This window comes from Notothenia rossii, assembly GCF_949606895.1.
Source record: "Notothenia rossii genome assembly, chromosome: 6".
NCBI classification, from domain to species: Eukaryota; Metazoa; Chordata; class Actinopteri; order Perciformes; family Nototheniidae; genus Notothenia; species Notothenia rossii.
In genome coordinates this window covers 55,522,867-55,540,498 of record NC_136909.1, presented here as the reverse complement: position 1 = coordinate 55,540,498, position 17,632 = coordinate 55,522,867, and the positions used below count along the sequence as shown (strand labels likewise).

At 41.0% G+C, this 17,632-nt stretch overlaps 2 protein-coding genes across 8 annotated transcripts in view; one reads left to right on the top strand and one right to left on the bottom strand.

Moving 5' to 3' along the window:
• The first annotated feature begins 354 nt into the window (after positions 1–354).
• On the top strand, positions 355–7,127 carry LOC307043433 (uncharacterized protein). The gene is made up of 5 exons (XM_079687878.1): positions 355–431; positions 2,209–2,299; positions 2,458–2,575; positions 2,702–2,877; positions 3,175–7,127. Exons 2-5 carry the CDS (start codon positions 2,294–2,296, stop codon positions 6,751–6,753), a joined length of 3,879 nt encoding a protein of 1,292 aa, XP_079544004.1. The 5' UTR covers positions 355–431; positions 2,209–2,293; the 3' UTR covers positions 6,754–7,127.
• Positions 7,128–7,314: 187 nt separating this feature from the next.
• Positions 7,315–17,632, bottom strand: part of edaradd (EDAR-associated death domain) — a 57,708-nt gene continuing 47,390 nt past the window's right edge. For 5 of the 7 annotated variants that reach the window (XM_079687885.1, XM_079687880.1, XM_079687881.1 and 2 more), the window contains 5 exons: positions 14,500–14,558; positions 14,059–14,101; positions 11,416–11,489; positions 9,540–9,591; positions 7,315–8,758 (listed from right to left, as the gene is read on the bottom strand). In XM_079687885.1, the coding sequence (XP_079544011.1) occupies positions 8,373–8,758; positions 9,540–9,591; positions 11,416–11,489; positions 14,059–14,101; positions 14,500–14,558 (614 nt within the window). In that variant the 3' untranslated portion in view covers positions 7,315–8,372. The remainder of the gene's footprint in view (positions 8,759–9,539; positions 9,592–11,415; positions 11,490–14,058; positions 14,102–14,499; positions 14,559–17,632) is intronic. The other 2 variants (XM_079687886.1, XM_079687882.1) reach the window with 1 other exon arrangement.

Below are 17,632 nucleotides of genomic sequence, written 5' to 3'. Positions count from 1 at the left end.
AGTGCCAACAAATGTTATTAATATGTTTTAAACATTAAAGTCAGATATCAGATGAAGTTTGTGAGTGAAGTTTAAGTGTGTGTGTCAGGGTTGCTATGTGTTTCTCTTAGTAAACCTGGTTAGTCCTGTTAGAAGGAGTGGTGTGTTTCTCTTTGAGCTCTCGTCAAGTTTCGGCTGCCAAAAGGCCTGCGAGACGCTCTCTGTGACATACTTTGAATTTGAGGCGTGTGTGTGTGCGTGTGTGGGAGTGTGTGTGTGTGTTTGTTGTAAAGGGAAAAGGGGGCACTCACAGAGGCGGTACTGATGCAGCCTAACCTGTTCTGTTGGCTCGCTTAAACTGATGGCATTTAACAGATCCATCCCATCCTGCCTGACAGAGCAGCCGTGACACACGGAGCAGGACACATCGCTTTCTGGGCCAGCAGCACGCGGTGAGTCCATCCAACTCTCTTTTACTTCATGTTATACTAAATTATCCTTTTATCTTGAAAACTGATAGACTTAAACCGTAAGTAGTGATTGGCTTTTGTAAATACAGCACAGACAGCTTGTACAGTATGAATATTCATTTCAGTGCATGTGATGCTGATCTAGGGAAAAGAGTTTAGACTTGACTTTATGACTTGAACTGAGGTTTGGAGTGAGGATACAAACTGGGTTTAAAAAACACTTTATAAATTGTGATTACATAATGTCTTGTAATCATTTCAACAATTTCCTTTTGAATGTTGTTTGAAAAAAAAAGTTGATGTTCGAAAAATTGCCCCAGTTGCACATTCAAGGTCTCTGGAAAAGTGTTGCATTAAGTGAGGATTCAAAACTAAATGCTAAAACTGTAGATTGAGAATAGTCAGAAGAATTAAAAGTCACGAGTGCTGCTGTCAGTGCGACTCACACCCTGCTGTGAGTCAATGTAGTTGGAATTAATGTTAATGTTGACACCCTCTTTTAGTGGATACACCTAGTGACCATACTCTCTGTTCTTTAATTGCATATTTCTGGTTTGGGAAGTCTGCACTGAGCCTAAAGGAATTGAACATTCATGTTGTTAGTCTGTATTTATTTTTGTTATTTCTCTGAAATCAAGGTGATTCTAAAAAGTGGTTATAAGATAACACTAGTGGCATGATTTTATATCCTTAAAAGATGCATGAGGTGTAGCTGACATCAAGTTGCGGATTCTTTTGAATGTGTTCTCTCATTGCACAAAGCAAGGTTGTTGATGCTTCTAAGTATAAGAACATTGGTAGGGCTGAGTTGTTTGTCCGCTTGGTCATTAATGTTGCATCGACACTGATCTGTGTAGAAGGTTTACTAGTAATAGTGTTATTGAACGGTTTGGGGTTTAGGATTAGGGTTAGTAATACTGGGTTTCACAATCCAATATTGCAACATTAAATGTAAAACCTAATCCGTCTTAATTTATGCAACTATGCTGCAAGTACATTTCATTTGCATGTGAAGATGTTGGGGTGTGGTTGAAGGAAGGGCTGTGTATTTGAGCTGAGCGATGTGGTGTCATTCCGTATGCATCCAAACCAACTGGTTTAGATGCTTACATTCCCCGAACAAACCGCTTGGGATTCCTGAAGTGTGAGGTGATATGGTGTGGGTGTTGTTGTTTCTGTCACTCAGCTCGAAGATGAAGGAGATGCTAAGACAGGTGAAGAACTCTGAGCATAGGCGTAGTGAGAGCTACAGCCAGCTGATGGAACTCTAGTGCTATGTGACTTTCAATGTTACAGGTGTATTGTGGGTAGCATAGAACATGAAAACAATCCATTAATCAAAGCAAACTGAATAGGTAAATTGGTTAAAAACTCAAAATATATGTCTGTTTGAGTTTGAACCTAATCTGCATGTCGACACATTTAAAGTACCTGTTTTTTTAAGAATAAATACTTCAAACCTAAATCAGTTTAAACTGAAAAAACCCTAATACTTTAAACCATCACTTGCAAGCATTCACTAGCATATCCCTTGTTAATGAATTGCATATTAGATAGTTTACATATAGCATGAAAACCATGTACATTTATTTGAAAAAATAAAAGGGGTTTTTGGTTTCGCAGATGGAATGGTTATTTGTTTGAATCCTGCATTTCTTCTCCTTATCTTTCATAAAGTACATAGCAAGGTAACATTACTGATTGAAGTTATATTAACACCAAATAATACCTACAATTGTGTTTTTTTTCTGTTTTACAGGTAACTTTGGTTGGGTTTGAAGTTTCCATGGCTTCTTGTACTTTGGTATACATTCGATGATATGTGTATAAAATACAACTAAGAAATGATGGTAAGTTTGTCAAATGACAATATAAACCTGCTTAATATTATATGTGATAGCAAATGTCTTTATGACAAAATGACTTTTTTGATGTGCTAAATAGTGCCGATGTGTGAAAATAGTGCAAACCTGTCTCATTTTGTTTACTGTAAACAACTTTTGAACAGAGTGAGGACAGCAAAAGTAGAACATTCTCCGAAAGCCTCGTCCTAGACAACTCTGAGCAAGGAGTTGTCATTACAGGAATCACAGATGACACAGCTGCAAAGAGTGGCCTACGAGCAGGTAAGAGAAAAACAAGTATATCTTCTTACTGCCGTTTTGGAAACTACACCAATATCTGCAAAACTAAAGATTGAAGGAAAATAGTGAAACTTGATGGTATTGATGAGTTGTTTCTACTGGTTCCAGGGGATGAGATAGTAGCAGCCACGATACACCTGGACCACCTCAACAAAGATGAAGTGCTAAGATTCCTGCAGGCCCTGGAGCCATATGATGACAACATGATGGTTCTGACGAAGAAGCAGCTCAGCGCCGGTGCTGGCCTTGGCTCCTTGGGATTAGATCTTGATGACCCTTCAAAGGTACACCTCACAGGGGTTGGTCACACCCTGATGAAAAACAAACACTCTCCTCTAGATGTGACATTGTGTTTGGTCAAAGTTATTCTCCACTGATGAGAGTTATTCACACTGGGAACTACAACCCAAAACAGCTGCTTTAAATGCACATTTTTATATTTCGTAGTAGCAGCAGCTAGCGACAGGGTTTTTCTTTATTAGCTGAGTGTTAATAAAAACAGTATTAAAGCTTAATATAACTGATAACTAACGCATGAGCTGCTTGTCAACCTTGTTTGTTTTTCACTCCATCACCAACAGATGCTAAACCTAAAGGAAGATCGGTCACTGGATGCAGCAGCTTTTTCCGTTAATGACCTGAGGGGAAAGCTAAATGCTTCAAAGGGGTTGGGGGGGGAAATAGGTGGTCCTACTCTCAATGGAGGTCTTCCCAGTTTAGGTCTAAATGAGCCTTCAGCTGATGGTGGTGCCAAGTTTACAATGCCCTCCTTTGGACTCTCTGGACCTGATGTAAATGGAGATCTTGATGGCACCCTCAAAGCACCTGATATCAGTGTCTCAACTCCAAAGCTCAACACCCCCAATGCCTCGCTGGACATTGAGAAACCGGAACTCAAGACAGGCAACCAGAAGTACAAGGCACCAAAATTCATGATGCCACACTTTAATCTGCCTCACCTCAAAACGCCTCAAGCAAAAATGGATGTTTCTGGTGATGTAGATCTCCCTTCTGGAAATGTAGCGACACCAGACCTCAATCTATCAGCCCCAAGATTAGATCTTAATAGTCCAGGTTTGGATCTGAATGGGCCGAAAGTGAATCTCAATGGCCCTGATGTAAACTTAGAAACCCCAAATGCTGATTTTGAGGCACCCTCAGGCAAAATCAAGTGGCCCCATCTTAAATGGAAAGGTCCCAAGGTTAAAGGACCAGATGCTGACTTAAATGCTGACCTGTCTGCACCTGATGTAAGCCTCAACACGCCAAAGATTGATGCAGATCTAAACATCCCTGCTTTAGATCTTCAAAGCCCAAATCTTGACATTGATGCCCGACCTGTTCAACCCAAGTGGCCACATTTGAAATGGAAGAAACCTAGACTTAATGACCCAAAGGCTGATCTGGACTTAGATGCAAACCTGAACACACAAAATATTGATGCCTCCCTTCCAAAAGTGGAGGGTGGAATAAATGGCCCAGATGTTGACATAAATTTGCCAGAGGCTGACGTTGGAAACCTTGATCTAAATCTGAATTCCAGTAAAGCCCAATGGCCTCACCAGAAATGGAAGCTACCCAAACTCAAAGGACCAAAAGCAGACATTGATGCAGACCTAAACACACCAGAATTGAATGTGTCGACGCCAACGATTGATGGTGACCTTAATGTACCAAATGCTGAGCTGAATCTTCCAGGAGCTGACATTAATGGCCCCAATGTAGATTTTCAGGCCCCCAATCTTGACATGGATGCTAAAGACCATCATATTAAATGGCCTCATTTGAAATGGAAGAAACAAAAACTTAATGGCCCCAAAGCTGATATGGACCTGAATGCAGATCTAAGCACCCCAGATGTTGATCTCTCTTTTCCAAAAATTGATGGGGATATTTCCACACCAGATGTTGATCTGAATTTGCCCAGAGCTGATGTTGATGTTACAGCACCAGGTGCTGACCTTGAGCCCCCTCATGGCAAATTCAAATTTCCAACACTCAAAAAGCCCAAGTTCCTGCTTCATGGGCCAAAGGTGAAAGGCCCAGATGTTGATGTTGATGGTAATGTTAAAGCACCTGACCTGAGTCTTTCTCCTCAGGCATCCCTTGATGGGCCTGTTGTTGATCTGAATTTACCTAACGCTGGTGTTGATGTTAATGCACCAAATGTAGGCATTCAGGGTCAATCTTGGAAGGGGAAATTTCCTACTCTTAAAAATCCAAAGTGGTCCCTCGCAGGTCCTAAAGTTAATGGTCTAGATGCAGATGCTGATATTTCAGCCCCTGATTTGAATCTCAAGTCTCCAAAATTTGATGGTGAAATAAATGCCCCAGATGTTAATCTAACTTTACCAAATGCTGACTTGGAGGGCCCCAAGTTATACATTGATGGTCCAGATGTTGAAGGTCCTTCTGGAAAAGGGAAATGGTTTAACTTCAAGAAACCCAAAGTGGGCACACTGAATGGTTGGAAGGGTGGAATTGATGCTGATATGAAGGTACCAGACGTTGACCTCCAGACACCTAAGGTGGATTTGATTGCACCAGACTTTTCAACCCCAAAAATGGAGGCTGGGATAGACTCACCAGATTTTGACATTAATTTGCCAAGAACTGATCTGAAAGGTCGTGCTGTAGACCTTCAAGCTTCAGAGCTTGATGCCATAGCTGGAAAAATCAGGTTCCCCAAAATAGATTTACCGAAGTTTGGTTCATCAGGGCTGAGGGTAAAAGAACCTGATCTTAATCTTGATGCCAACGTACCTAACCTGAATTTCTCTGAACCCACTGTCAAAGGAGACCTCAGTACTCCAGATCTAGATGTGGGTTCTTCACTTAAGACAGATATTGACCTTTCAGGCCCACAGACCACCATCAGCGTACCAGACCTTTCTACCCCAGATATTAAAGCTTCCCAGGTGAATCTTAACTTGCCCAAAGCTGATCTAAAGGGACCAAGCATGGATCTACCAAAGGCAGACCTTTATGTACCTGACCTGAACCTGAATTCACCACATATCAGCCTGCCCTCACAAAATATTGATGGAAACCTCTCAGCACCAAACATAGACACAGGATTGCCAAATGTGGACCTCAACCTGCCCAAAGCAGACCTCAAAGTACCTGATGCACAGTTAAAAACACCAGGTATAGGTTTTTATTCCCATGTGGGTGAATTTAATATGCCTCATTATAACTTGCCAAATGTTGGTCTTCCAAGTCCTGAGGTAAGAGTTCCAAGTATTCAACCTTCAGTGGAGGCTGGAATCGAGGCACCAAAAGTCAACATTGACAATCCTGTGGTGGATATCAAAGGACCCGAAGCTCCAAATGTAGATGCCAATCTTGAACAGTCCAAGTTGTCTAAATTGTTCCAGAATTTTAACTTTTCAGGGCCTAAAATAAAAGACCACACCAATGCAGACCTTGACGTCTCACCTGATGTGAAGGTCAAAGCTCCCACTGTAGAAGGAGGCATCAGTTCACCTAATGGAAATGTCTCTGTTCCTGAAGTGAGGTCAGGCTTCAGCACACCTGAACTGGATACCACAGCTGAAGCAGGGGCTGGAGTTAAAGGGTCTCCAAAGAGTAAGCTTAGATGGCCCTTTAAATGGGGATTAAAGTCTGGTTCAAGTACCGATGAAGAGGGAAACGGAACTGACTCTGAGACTGACGTGCCTAATGCAGAGATGGAGATGCCTGTATTCAAAACCCATAGACTGCCCCGGAACAGCATTGATGCTATTGGAGGAATTGGTGATACCTTCAACTTATCAAAACTAGATACTGAGGCAAAGGATTATGTAGTCAGCAAAGGGATCCGCTTGCCAATAGTAAATGCAACATCAAAAGCAGGAGAAAAGGTTGACATCATGGAGAGACTAAAAATGGCAAAAAATAAAACACCATCAGCTAGCATCTCACCGAGCGAAGGGAAGGCTGATATTGATCTGAATCTAGCTGCCCCAAGTCTGGATGTCAGTGCCTCAACAGAAGCAGATTCCTCTTTGATGAGAGGAGGTACCTTCAAAGTAGAAAAGCCAGAGTCTGCACTGGGCCTAGTGGCCCCTGAAATTTCCACATCCGATGAAAATGACAAATTGTCATTGAGCCTCTCCAACATGCTTGGACTTAATATCAAGCATTCAGAGGCTGAATGATTCCTGCCAGGCTATAAGAAAAGCTACAGTCCAGAAACTTTGTAAACATATCCAACTTAACCAAATATTTGCCTATAATTGACCACAGATAATGCAAGCTACATTATCCTTCTTATGGCATAACTTTATGTAGCCTAGTCAAGAAACGTGTGTTTATTAACTATGTGTATATTCCTGTTATTTATATAAGCTTTTTTTTTTTCTAAAGATTGTTGATGTTGAAGTATGTTACTTATGTGATCACATTGAGCTGTTTCTGAGAAGTGCATTCATCTTTAGATGATAATATAATTGTGAGTGAATGTATTTGTTCTTTGTTTGTTGAATAAAAAAACTCAATATAATAAATAAGAACACTGTTCCCATTTTCACTATAGTGAATACCTCACTGCATAGTTCTTTCCAGGAAGCTTTCCGCTTTCTATTATTTGGAAACTAAGATGTTGTCATAATAACATCAACTTTTTGAATAAGACAAAACATATTATTCCTAGTTAAAACCCAAAAGGTTGGTGTAACTTTATGTATTTACATAATATTTACTTTAATAATGAATAAAGCTTTTAAAGAGTTTGATATGTGTTTATTTCATACTGAAAAAAAAGTACAATAAGAAATCAGTTGTTTCTTAAAAAAGAACAAACTAAATGCCAAAGGCCGTTGATGTTAGCATGAACACTTTCAACTGTTGTTTTAGTTCACACTTTTTACAATTAAAAGGTTTGAGAACATTGTTTGGATTAGAACAAAAATAGGATGACATTTATGAAATAATAATTATTGATGCGAGTAATACAACTTTTCAATCGTAGAGAAATCGTTCACATAGCTCCATTCCACCAATGGAATAACGGTAAACGAGACAGAGCCCATACGATTATTTCTCAAAGGTTGTGACATAGATCCTGTTAACATGGAGTGTTATTTCCAAAGAACAACATATATTATACAAAATAAATACTCTGCCATTCCTTCTGAGTCTATGTAGACACATAAAGTCAGACACACATCAGAGTGCTCAGCCGGGCCAGCTTCTCTTTGAGGCTGAACTTAGGCACAACAGGCTTTGAGCTCAATGCTAACTTCAGCATGCTAACATGCATGTGATGACCTTGCTAACATGCTATCTGTTTAGCAGGATAATATTTACTTTGATTTATTTATTTGTGTTCACCATCTGAAATTGGTTTGTTAGCGTGCTAACCTTTGCTTATAAGCACACAAGCATAATAACTGTGATAATGTAGGGAATGTAAGTTGTATAGGAATTTTAACTTAAAGCAAAGTATGAACACATTTGATATGATGATATCGCTAAAGAAAGAAATTGGGGATCACCAAGTTTGACCAAATGTGTGGTGCACCCTACAGAGCAACAGACTGATTGGCCATGTTGCTGACACAGCAACACATGTTTCAAAAGCCAAACTGGTCATCAGTAGTCAGTCTTTGAAGTGCTTTACTGTCTGTAAGATCCAGAGATTTCTCATCGCAGCTGACATTCTCCACAGGTAGTTGACAGTGTTGGTCACTTTTTTAATCATTCTCAAGATTCTTAAGATCACTTGCTAAAGTTACTAATGATAACAAATATGATAAAGAAGAGGAAATCCCACTGGCTAATGAGCCTGTTGCCAGCGTGAGGGCCAGTCCTTCTCCATCCAGCGCTGCAGCAGCCGCAGCACGTCGATGCGCTGGTACAGGCGGCAGAGCTCCGAGAGCTCCGTGACAGTCTTCTGGTTGTAGCGCAGCAAGAACTCCTGGGTGGGGCTGTGGGACAGGGAGCCCTGGGTCCGGTGCTCCAGCAGGGTCAGTTCATCGTAGCTCATCCCCCAGCGACTAGCAAAGTTCTTCCAGTTTTTGATGGTGCAGTGGTTTGGATCCAGCTTGAGCCGCAGTAGATCCAGGAGGTCTTTGTCGTTCATGAGGTCACTTATCTTGGGAGGGGGGGCTGGGCAGCACTTTTCACAAGGGTTGTGCAGTAACTGCAGCTCTTTGGGGAAGTCTACGCTCAGAGATAGACAAGGAAAATTGAGTTAGAGAAAGTCTTCATTGCAAATGACAAGATTCCAAGGGGCATACTCTGACCCTTCTCCATATCCCCCATGTGTCAATATTGTCAACTTTCACAATAAATATTTATAATGTTAACATTTGTCAGGTGCAGCCATATAAACACCTTCCTATTCAGAGGCAATGTTTCAAATTGGGCAAGTGGCAGATGCACAAGGTGGGTTATAGTTGTGCTGATTGACTTATTAAGTTCATATCATTCTGAATTATGTATGATGATTTGGTTGATGTTGTTATTATATATCAATATCCTACAATTGAATGCCCAAAGGTGTCAGCAATAGATTATCTGTTGCCCCACTGCAATTTGATTGGCTAATTCCTGAGTAATGATGTCATTATTTGGCAGTGGTGTAAAGTAACTAAGTACATTTACTCAAGTACTTGAGTAAACTTTAAATGTTGAGAGACTTGTACTTTCCTGGAGTATTTCAATGTTTTGCTACTTTGTACTTCTACTCCACTACAGTTCAGAGGTAAATGGTGTACTTTTACTTGTAACAGAGTATTCCTACACTCTGGTACTTCTACTTTTACTCAAGTACAAGATGCGAGTACTTTTCCCACCTCTGTCATAGCAGGCATAAGTATTCTCTCAAGCAGTTAACAACTGTGGAATTGCAAAGTCTTTCTTTAGGAGAAAAAGCGTTATGGATCTCCCAGAAATGAGTGACTTTAGTCATGATGTTCCTATTTAATATGAATGTGTGTACCTGGTGAAGTAGATGTTGGGCAGTTGCATTCTTCGACTCCATCTTGAACTGGCTACAACACAAAGAAAGACAAATAATGACTTTGAATTACATCACATCCAATGTAAAGAAAGCTGCACAAAGTCAAACATGGCAACAAAATGAACACAATGAAAACCTTGTACTGTGTGACTGATCATTTATTGGATAGTTTGATAATGCCTAAGTCACATTGGTTATGTTTTCAAATATACGGAAACAGGAGGAAAATCACAGTATTTAACACTTTGTTGGATATGAACTTCTGCCACAGCTACTACATGAAAATGCATAGTTCCTGGTTGTCATAGAAACACAACACGCTTTCCAGCTCGAGTTGTTCAGGATCTAGGCAGACAAACAAAAAGTGATTGTCAAAGAAAGCGATGGAACTGAACTGTATTATTACAAATGATTGAACTCCAACATGTTCCAATGTTTTGACTGTTTCTTACTATTGTTTCAAGTTTTCATAACAAATGAGGTGAAGCCAAAGACCATGTTCCACATTAGGGACGATTATGTTTCTAAAGCTCTAAGATCTTACACGGAACACGGATCTTGCTGTAACAGTGACACATTTATCCCCCAACACAGTCAGACAGGATGAATCTGAGGTCGTAACCCTGCTCTATTGCTCAGTATTCTCATGACATACTGTATGGGTTTATATGAAACAAGACAAAAATTGAATATTTATCAGTAAATACGCCCACCATTTGTCTGTTAATCTGAAAGATGGAGAGTGATTATAAAATTCAGTATGAAATGAAACGGATAATACATAATTGCATGTTGTATTGAGAGTGACAGGTTTAGACCACGATCATAGGATTGTGTGGGTTTACTGAACAACTCATGATAGTTCTCTTTGGCTTTCATTCCATTCACCATCTACTCTGGTACTACTCTAACTGTTTAGTACTCAGGTTTAATGGAACAGTTTGTGTGCCACAGCCGAGCCAATGGGGGAGAACCTGTTGAGCCAAATGCTGTGCAGTACAAAGCTCTAAAGTACACTATAGTGAAGTTAAACACACACAGTACTTCTACCTGTAATATATTCATCTTTATTTCAAAATGTTTTGTAACACCGTCATCCTGCTATTCATCTCTATTTAAAAAAAATGTAAGCGTAATCTGACTACTTATTTACTATTGTAATTTTAATTGAATGCAGTTACCTTTTGCTGATTTGCTGATTACGTAATCTGGTTAATGATTACGTAATCTGGTTAATGGTAATCCGTCACTCCCCAACACGTCACTCTACATCGGGTCTGTTCTGTGTTGCAGAGTTTGCTTGCTGCAGATTTTAGTTTTGAGCCTCACACTGTGGAGCTGATGTGTTTTCATTGACTTCTGCCAGTTAAACATGTTTCAACAGAACACATATTGCACACTGACGAACATCAAGGCTCCACACACAGAATCAGGACACTCGCCTGGAGGGATGCATTCATTTCTCTCCTGAGGATTGGACGGACTGGAATTATCTAATTATCTTCTCTGTTCCCACTGCTAACCTTGTAGTCCAGTTGCCAGGATAGTGAACGTGGGAAGTACCCTCACGTTTAGGGATAGAAATGTATAGTACCGGTCCCCCGCACATAGAAACTGCCGGATGTTAGCACAAGTTGTTATGCTAACATATTATGCTAATTATGTCCGCATAAATGTGGACAATAGTTTAAAATGTGGGTGAATTCAAAAACTGAAACTAAGCTTTATTTGATACTCATGTAACATTATTCTGACTTCTGTTACTTTTCTTTTTTAAAGGAAGTTTCTGTGAAAGATGACGATCAAGTATACATGGTACCCTGACAGGTTGTGCATTAAAGGTATCCATACTAACCTGTCGTATTCTGTCTGAGGAGGGGCTCAGGTATCCAGAGGTCATGGAGGTCAGGTGGAGGGTCACAGCATCTGCTGGAGGCACATCACTGACATCAGTTTATTCCCATAAACTACAACTACCGCCGTATCCCCCCACAAAGCAGTCAAGTTGCTTTGCATCCATGTCTGTCTAAAATGTCTTTGCTTCATCCTCTTATCCTGTTACATTTGAATGACATTGTCATATTAAACCTTATAGAAATGTGACTTTAACCTTTGACCACCAATAGCTAATCAATTAATTCTCCCTGTGGTTCATGTGGACGTTTGAGCCAAATGTAAAGAGATTCCCTCAAAGGCTTCCTCGAGATTCGGCGTTAAAGAGAATAGGCTGACAGACAGAAGACTTGTCATAATGACGCCGGCTTAGCAACACATTCATCACTGGCAAATATACTTGAACAGTATTTCACATACACATACGTATTTCCCCAGTCAAAAGCTTGGACACACCTTTTCAATGGTTTTTGTTTATTTGAATTTGTTTCTACTTTGTAGATTAATACTGAAGACATCAAAACTATGAAAGAACACATTATGGATTTATCTAGTTAAAAAAAAAATCTTCAGAGTAGCCCCGTTTTTCCTTGATGACAGCTTTGCACACTCTTGGCTTCTCTCAGTCAGCTTCATGAGGTCATCACCTGGAATGGTTTTCAATGAACATGTGTGCCTTGTCAAGAGTCCATTTGTGGAATGACTTGCCTTCTGAATGTGTCTGAGAGCATCAGTTGTGTTGTGCAGAGGTACGGTTAGTGAACAGTGGAAAGCCCTGACAACTGTTGTAATCCATATTATGGCAAGAACCAGTCATCTCAGTAAAGAGAAGCGACCGTCCATCATCACTTTAAGAAAGGAAGGCCAGTCGATCCGGAAAATGTCAAGAACTTTGAATGTATCCTCAACTGCAGTCGCAATAACCATCGAACGCTATGATGAAACTGGCTCTCATGAGGACCCCCCCCACCCCCCCGGGAAAAAGGAAGAGCAAGAGTTACCTCTGCTGCAGAGGATAAATACATCAGAGTTACCAGCCTCAGAAAGCACAAATTAAAGCACCTCAGCCTAGAGCCCACATCAATGATCACAGAGCTCAAGTAGCAGACAAATCTCAATGTCCACTGTTCAGAGGAGACTGCGTGAATCAGGCCTTAATGGTCCAATCACTACAAAGGTCCACTACTGAGGATGGACAACAAGAAGAAGAGAATTGTTTGGGCCAAGAAACACAAAGAATGGACATTAGATCAGTGGAAATCTGTACTTTGCTCTGATGAGTCCAAATTTGAGATTTTTGGTTCCAACCGCCGTGTCTTTGTGAGACGCAGAGAAGGTGAGCGGATGGTTTCTGCATGAGTGGTTCCCCCCTTGAAGCATGGAGGAGGAAGTGTGATGGTGGGAGGGGGGGGGGGCTTTGCTGGTGAATCTGTGCATGGCTACCACAGCATTCTGCAGTAGGGGCTACTTTGAAGAATCTAAATTATAAATCATATTCTGGATTTTTTTAACACTTTTTTGTTAACTAGATCATTCCATATGTGTTCTTTTATAATTTGATGTCTTCAGTATAAATCTACAATGTAGAACAAATGATAAACAAATAAAAAACTTCGAATGAGAAGGTGTGTCCAAACTTTTGAATGGTAGTGTATAACAGAAGACAGTTAAATATGTATTGTAAATTCTCATGGTTTAACAGGTTTTTTGTCCCTATTTCAGTTAGTATCGGATGCAAATTAAACACTGCCTCCATGTCAAGTATAGTGTCACATTTTCTATTTCAATTGTAATTACCTAATTAAAATAGTTTGTTTGGGCCATGCAGGTGACCTGGCTGCCGAAGCACTAGGATCAGCTCTCATTAACGAAGCGTAACATGTTTCACATCAGAAGCCATCAAATGAGTGGCTCAATGGGCTACATGTCCACTGTTCTTGATGGGCTTTACAGTAACATCTGTTTCATCGACAGCAACTTCACAATGACTGCCAAAACACAGCTGAAACTAATAGACAGACGGATGTCCTGATGAAGTAAGTGCTGTGGAAATACATTATTCAAGATGTATCCTGAGCTACTTAAAGGTGGGGTAGGTAATTTTGGAGAAAGCAGATCGAGTGCGCTAGAATTTGAAAATACACAGCCGGAAAAAATCTGCCACTTCCTTACAGAGCCCCTTCTCCAACACACACGAACGCGCACATGACCAATGAGGGCACGAGATAAGTTTGTGCACAGATGGAAGGCTGACAGGCAGCGAGGCCATCCAGTTACTTTAGCCGGGCCGACTAAAATGATTGGTCGTGCTTTTTACAGTATTACGGCTTCCACAGATGACTTTTTTTAATGTATTTATTGTCAAAGCACTTAAGATATTCATTGCTATCGGGATGTTAAGAGCATTCCATGGAATATAATAAAAAGTGGTTCTGAAATAAATTACATACCCCACCTTCAGTTCAGGTCCCTCCATCCTATCTTTTTTACCATGCCTTTATTTGTTTGTGCTGGTGAATCTGCCTTTTATTTCAGAAGTTACAGTATATACATATAAATACTATGACCATAATTTAACTGGACCATTGTGGTTTGACTTATTTACCATTAGGATCGGTCACCTGCACTGGATAATTGGCCTCCAGGGACTGTGGGAGAGACAAGAGCAGACAACACCATATTAGAAGTGAACAGAGTTAAACCTCAACAAACTAAACCGTGGTCTTCTCTGTTAAGCTTTTTCTGGGGAGCTTTACTTTCAGTGTGTTAAGACTGAGGCAACATTCAAGATGTGCTGTGGGAGAAAAGGACTGTGTGCAAAGAGAGGAAACAGCCTGCTGAAACCTGTTCTTCAGTCAGCCTTGGGCGCCAGCAATCACAGCACAGTGTGTTCTGTTATGGTACATTTGTAAGCAGATTACTGTTAGACTCTGCTTTCTGAGGTAAAACAATGATAAATGAGTGCAAAGCAAACTGAATGGAAGACAAGTCAAGACAATGAGCCAGTTAAACAAACACGAGTGGAGGAAGAAATAAAGAAACTTACAAACTCTGCCACGAAGCTGGTGGTGTCTATGTCCTCCACAGGTTCAGAGCTGATGATGTCTGTCACAGAAAGGAGAAACATGCTTCAATATATCATATCACCTCATTCTATCCACTTCCTACATATCACCAAATCACCCTCTGCAGAGACGCCCAGAAAGCCACATCCTCCAGCCAACGAGTGTGTTCTGGTGTGTGAGTATGACCAAGATTGGACATGTTAATGAAGGAAGTCAAAATAGGTGATATTGACATCATTATCATTTAAAGGAGGTAAACGGTCATTCGGAAGATTCTTTATATATTTTCATCCAGCCGAGCCATACCAAATAAAAAGTGACTTTTGGTGTGTTTACCCTCCACTTCATCCCCGATAAAAGCAAAACAGCTTTTAGTGAAAGCTTCTCAAAAACAATGAAAATGCTGTTCAGAACCAACATGGAAAATTCTTTAATCAAATCCTCTCAGCAGGGAAAAAGAATATTTCTAACAAGCACGTTCACGGATGAGTTGGGAGGGCAGCACAAAGGCAGCTTTTCAGCTCCGCAAATACCTGGACAGGGCAATGTGGGCCTTCATCAGTCTACGTCACTGTGAAGCCTTTGTATACAAAAGCCTACAAATAAAGAAGTCTTCTGGCCTTTCTTGGGTTACCCTCTATGACGAGGAAAGTGTATTTCACATGGGAAGCTAGAATAAGGATTAAGTGATCAGGTGTAAGAAGGATGTTTCCTCCACACAGCTTCCACACACACACACACACACACACACACACACACACACACACACACACACACACACACACACACACACACACACACACACACACACACACACACACACACACACACACACACACACACACACACACACACACACACACACACACACACACACACACACACACACACACACACACAGCCTGATAGACAAATGGTTTATTACACTGAATAATCGGAGAAGTCTTTCAAATACTTTGCCGATCATTGGATCAACCATCTGTCAATCACTGAGATGAAGGTAGGAAAAGAGCTTTCAATACGGTTCAACTTTTCATGGGAACAGGTAGTTCAGGGGCTGTGTGAAGCTACAGTACATGGCAGTTCTATTCTAGATTGTTATACATTTCAGAATTCTGTAGCAGTTTATTTGAAAACAGAACAGGAACTTCTGACTGCCCCCAAATGCACAAACTAATTCAATGTCTGACTCTGAGCCAATCACTGTGTTCCCCAACACCTGAAGAGGAGCCATGGGCAACCGAGAGGGAGGAATAATGATCATATGTGTGATATACTGTATATAACATTTATATCACACATCACGTTATATCACTTTGACATCCTATGAAAGATTTTGAGCTTTGGCGTTATAACCCGGGGATCGGAAATCCCCCAGAAGAGGCGATGAATAGGAAACACTTTTTTCATTTCTTCTGACTGATCTGAATGGATTTTTAAAAACATTGCTGATGAGGATTTAGAATATAAATCTGGCATTATCCAACCATTTTTTGTGTTTTAAAAAGAATGAGGTTCTGAACAGGTTAATGCTCTCTTTTCATAAGGGCTGTGCTTTTCAAAGATATGTATCTGAGCAATGGAATGCAGAACTCCCTTATCACATTATTATTATTTATTGTACACAAGAGGAAAATGTTTTGAAGAAATTAATGCAAGTTTTAATATTCAGTTTCCATTTGTCACACAAACAGGAAGTGGGTCACCACATGTTTCAAGGAGAGACCTGTGCAAATGTTGATATTTTGAGTAACAGTTTAACAGGCTCTAAATATAGTAAGAAGAGGAAAATGGTCACAACTTTTACAATTCTTGCATCATCAGTCACTCCCACATGCACAGGCACTCATCATGACACCACCACTGAACTTTCTATGGAGACACACACACACACACACACACACACACACACACACACACACACACACACACACACACACACACACACACACACACACACACACACACACGTGCACGCACGCACACACACACACACCCACGTGCACACACGCACACACACGCACACACACACACACACACCCACGTGCACGCACGCACGCACACACACACACACACCTGCACCCACGTGCACGCACGCACACACACGCACGCACGCACACACACGCACGCACGCACACACACACACCCACGTGCACGCACGCACGCACACACACAAACACACACACACACCTGCACCCACGTGCACGCACGCACGCACGCACGCACACACACACACACCCATGTGCACGGACGCATGCACGCACACACGCACACACACACACACACACACACACACACACCCACGTGCACGCACGCATGCATGCACACACACACACACACACACACACACACACACACACACACACACACACACACACACACACACACACACACACACACACACACACACACACACACACACCGACAGTGCACCACTTCCTGTCAGTACGACATTTCTACGTGACGGTGACTTTCTCTTGACGGAATGAAAGGTTTTCACAGCAGGAACAGGAGGTGTCAACCTGTGTGCTTTTTTAGAGGAAGGTGAATCCCCGTCACCACACTCCTGCAGAACAGCCCACACAGGGAAATTATGTCACTTTGCTCCAATGTTGCTTTCAGCCGCTCTATTTCTATGGTCAATATTAGACTCTAGTTAATAATTCATAGCTGACTGCAGAACTCTACACACTCCATTTTAGTTTCATCCTGCTTCAGCTTCCATTAAAACCACCCTCTTATATTTGTCCTGCACAATAATGGAAATATCTCGCTGTAGGGGTTAGTGGCAGAGATATTTGAGGAACTAAGATTTCCATTTCAGACAAATGAACTACAAATAGATTTGAATATTTGAATATTTGAATATTATTGCTCACCACTTTCCGAAGAACTTCAGTCAGGCGTGGAGCTCACACGGCTCTGGTCAACTTAGAACTAGCTGAACTATGAATAATGATCTCTTCATGTACGTCAGCAGGTGTTTCATCCATCCTATGGGGCAACAGCTGTTGTGTCTCTCACTTGAAAGCTTCTCAAAATAAAAACTCCATGAAGAAAATGAAATCTTTGAAATTAGTTACCTAGATTTTCAAAGTGAATCAGTACAGAACA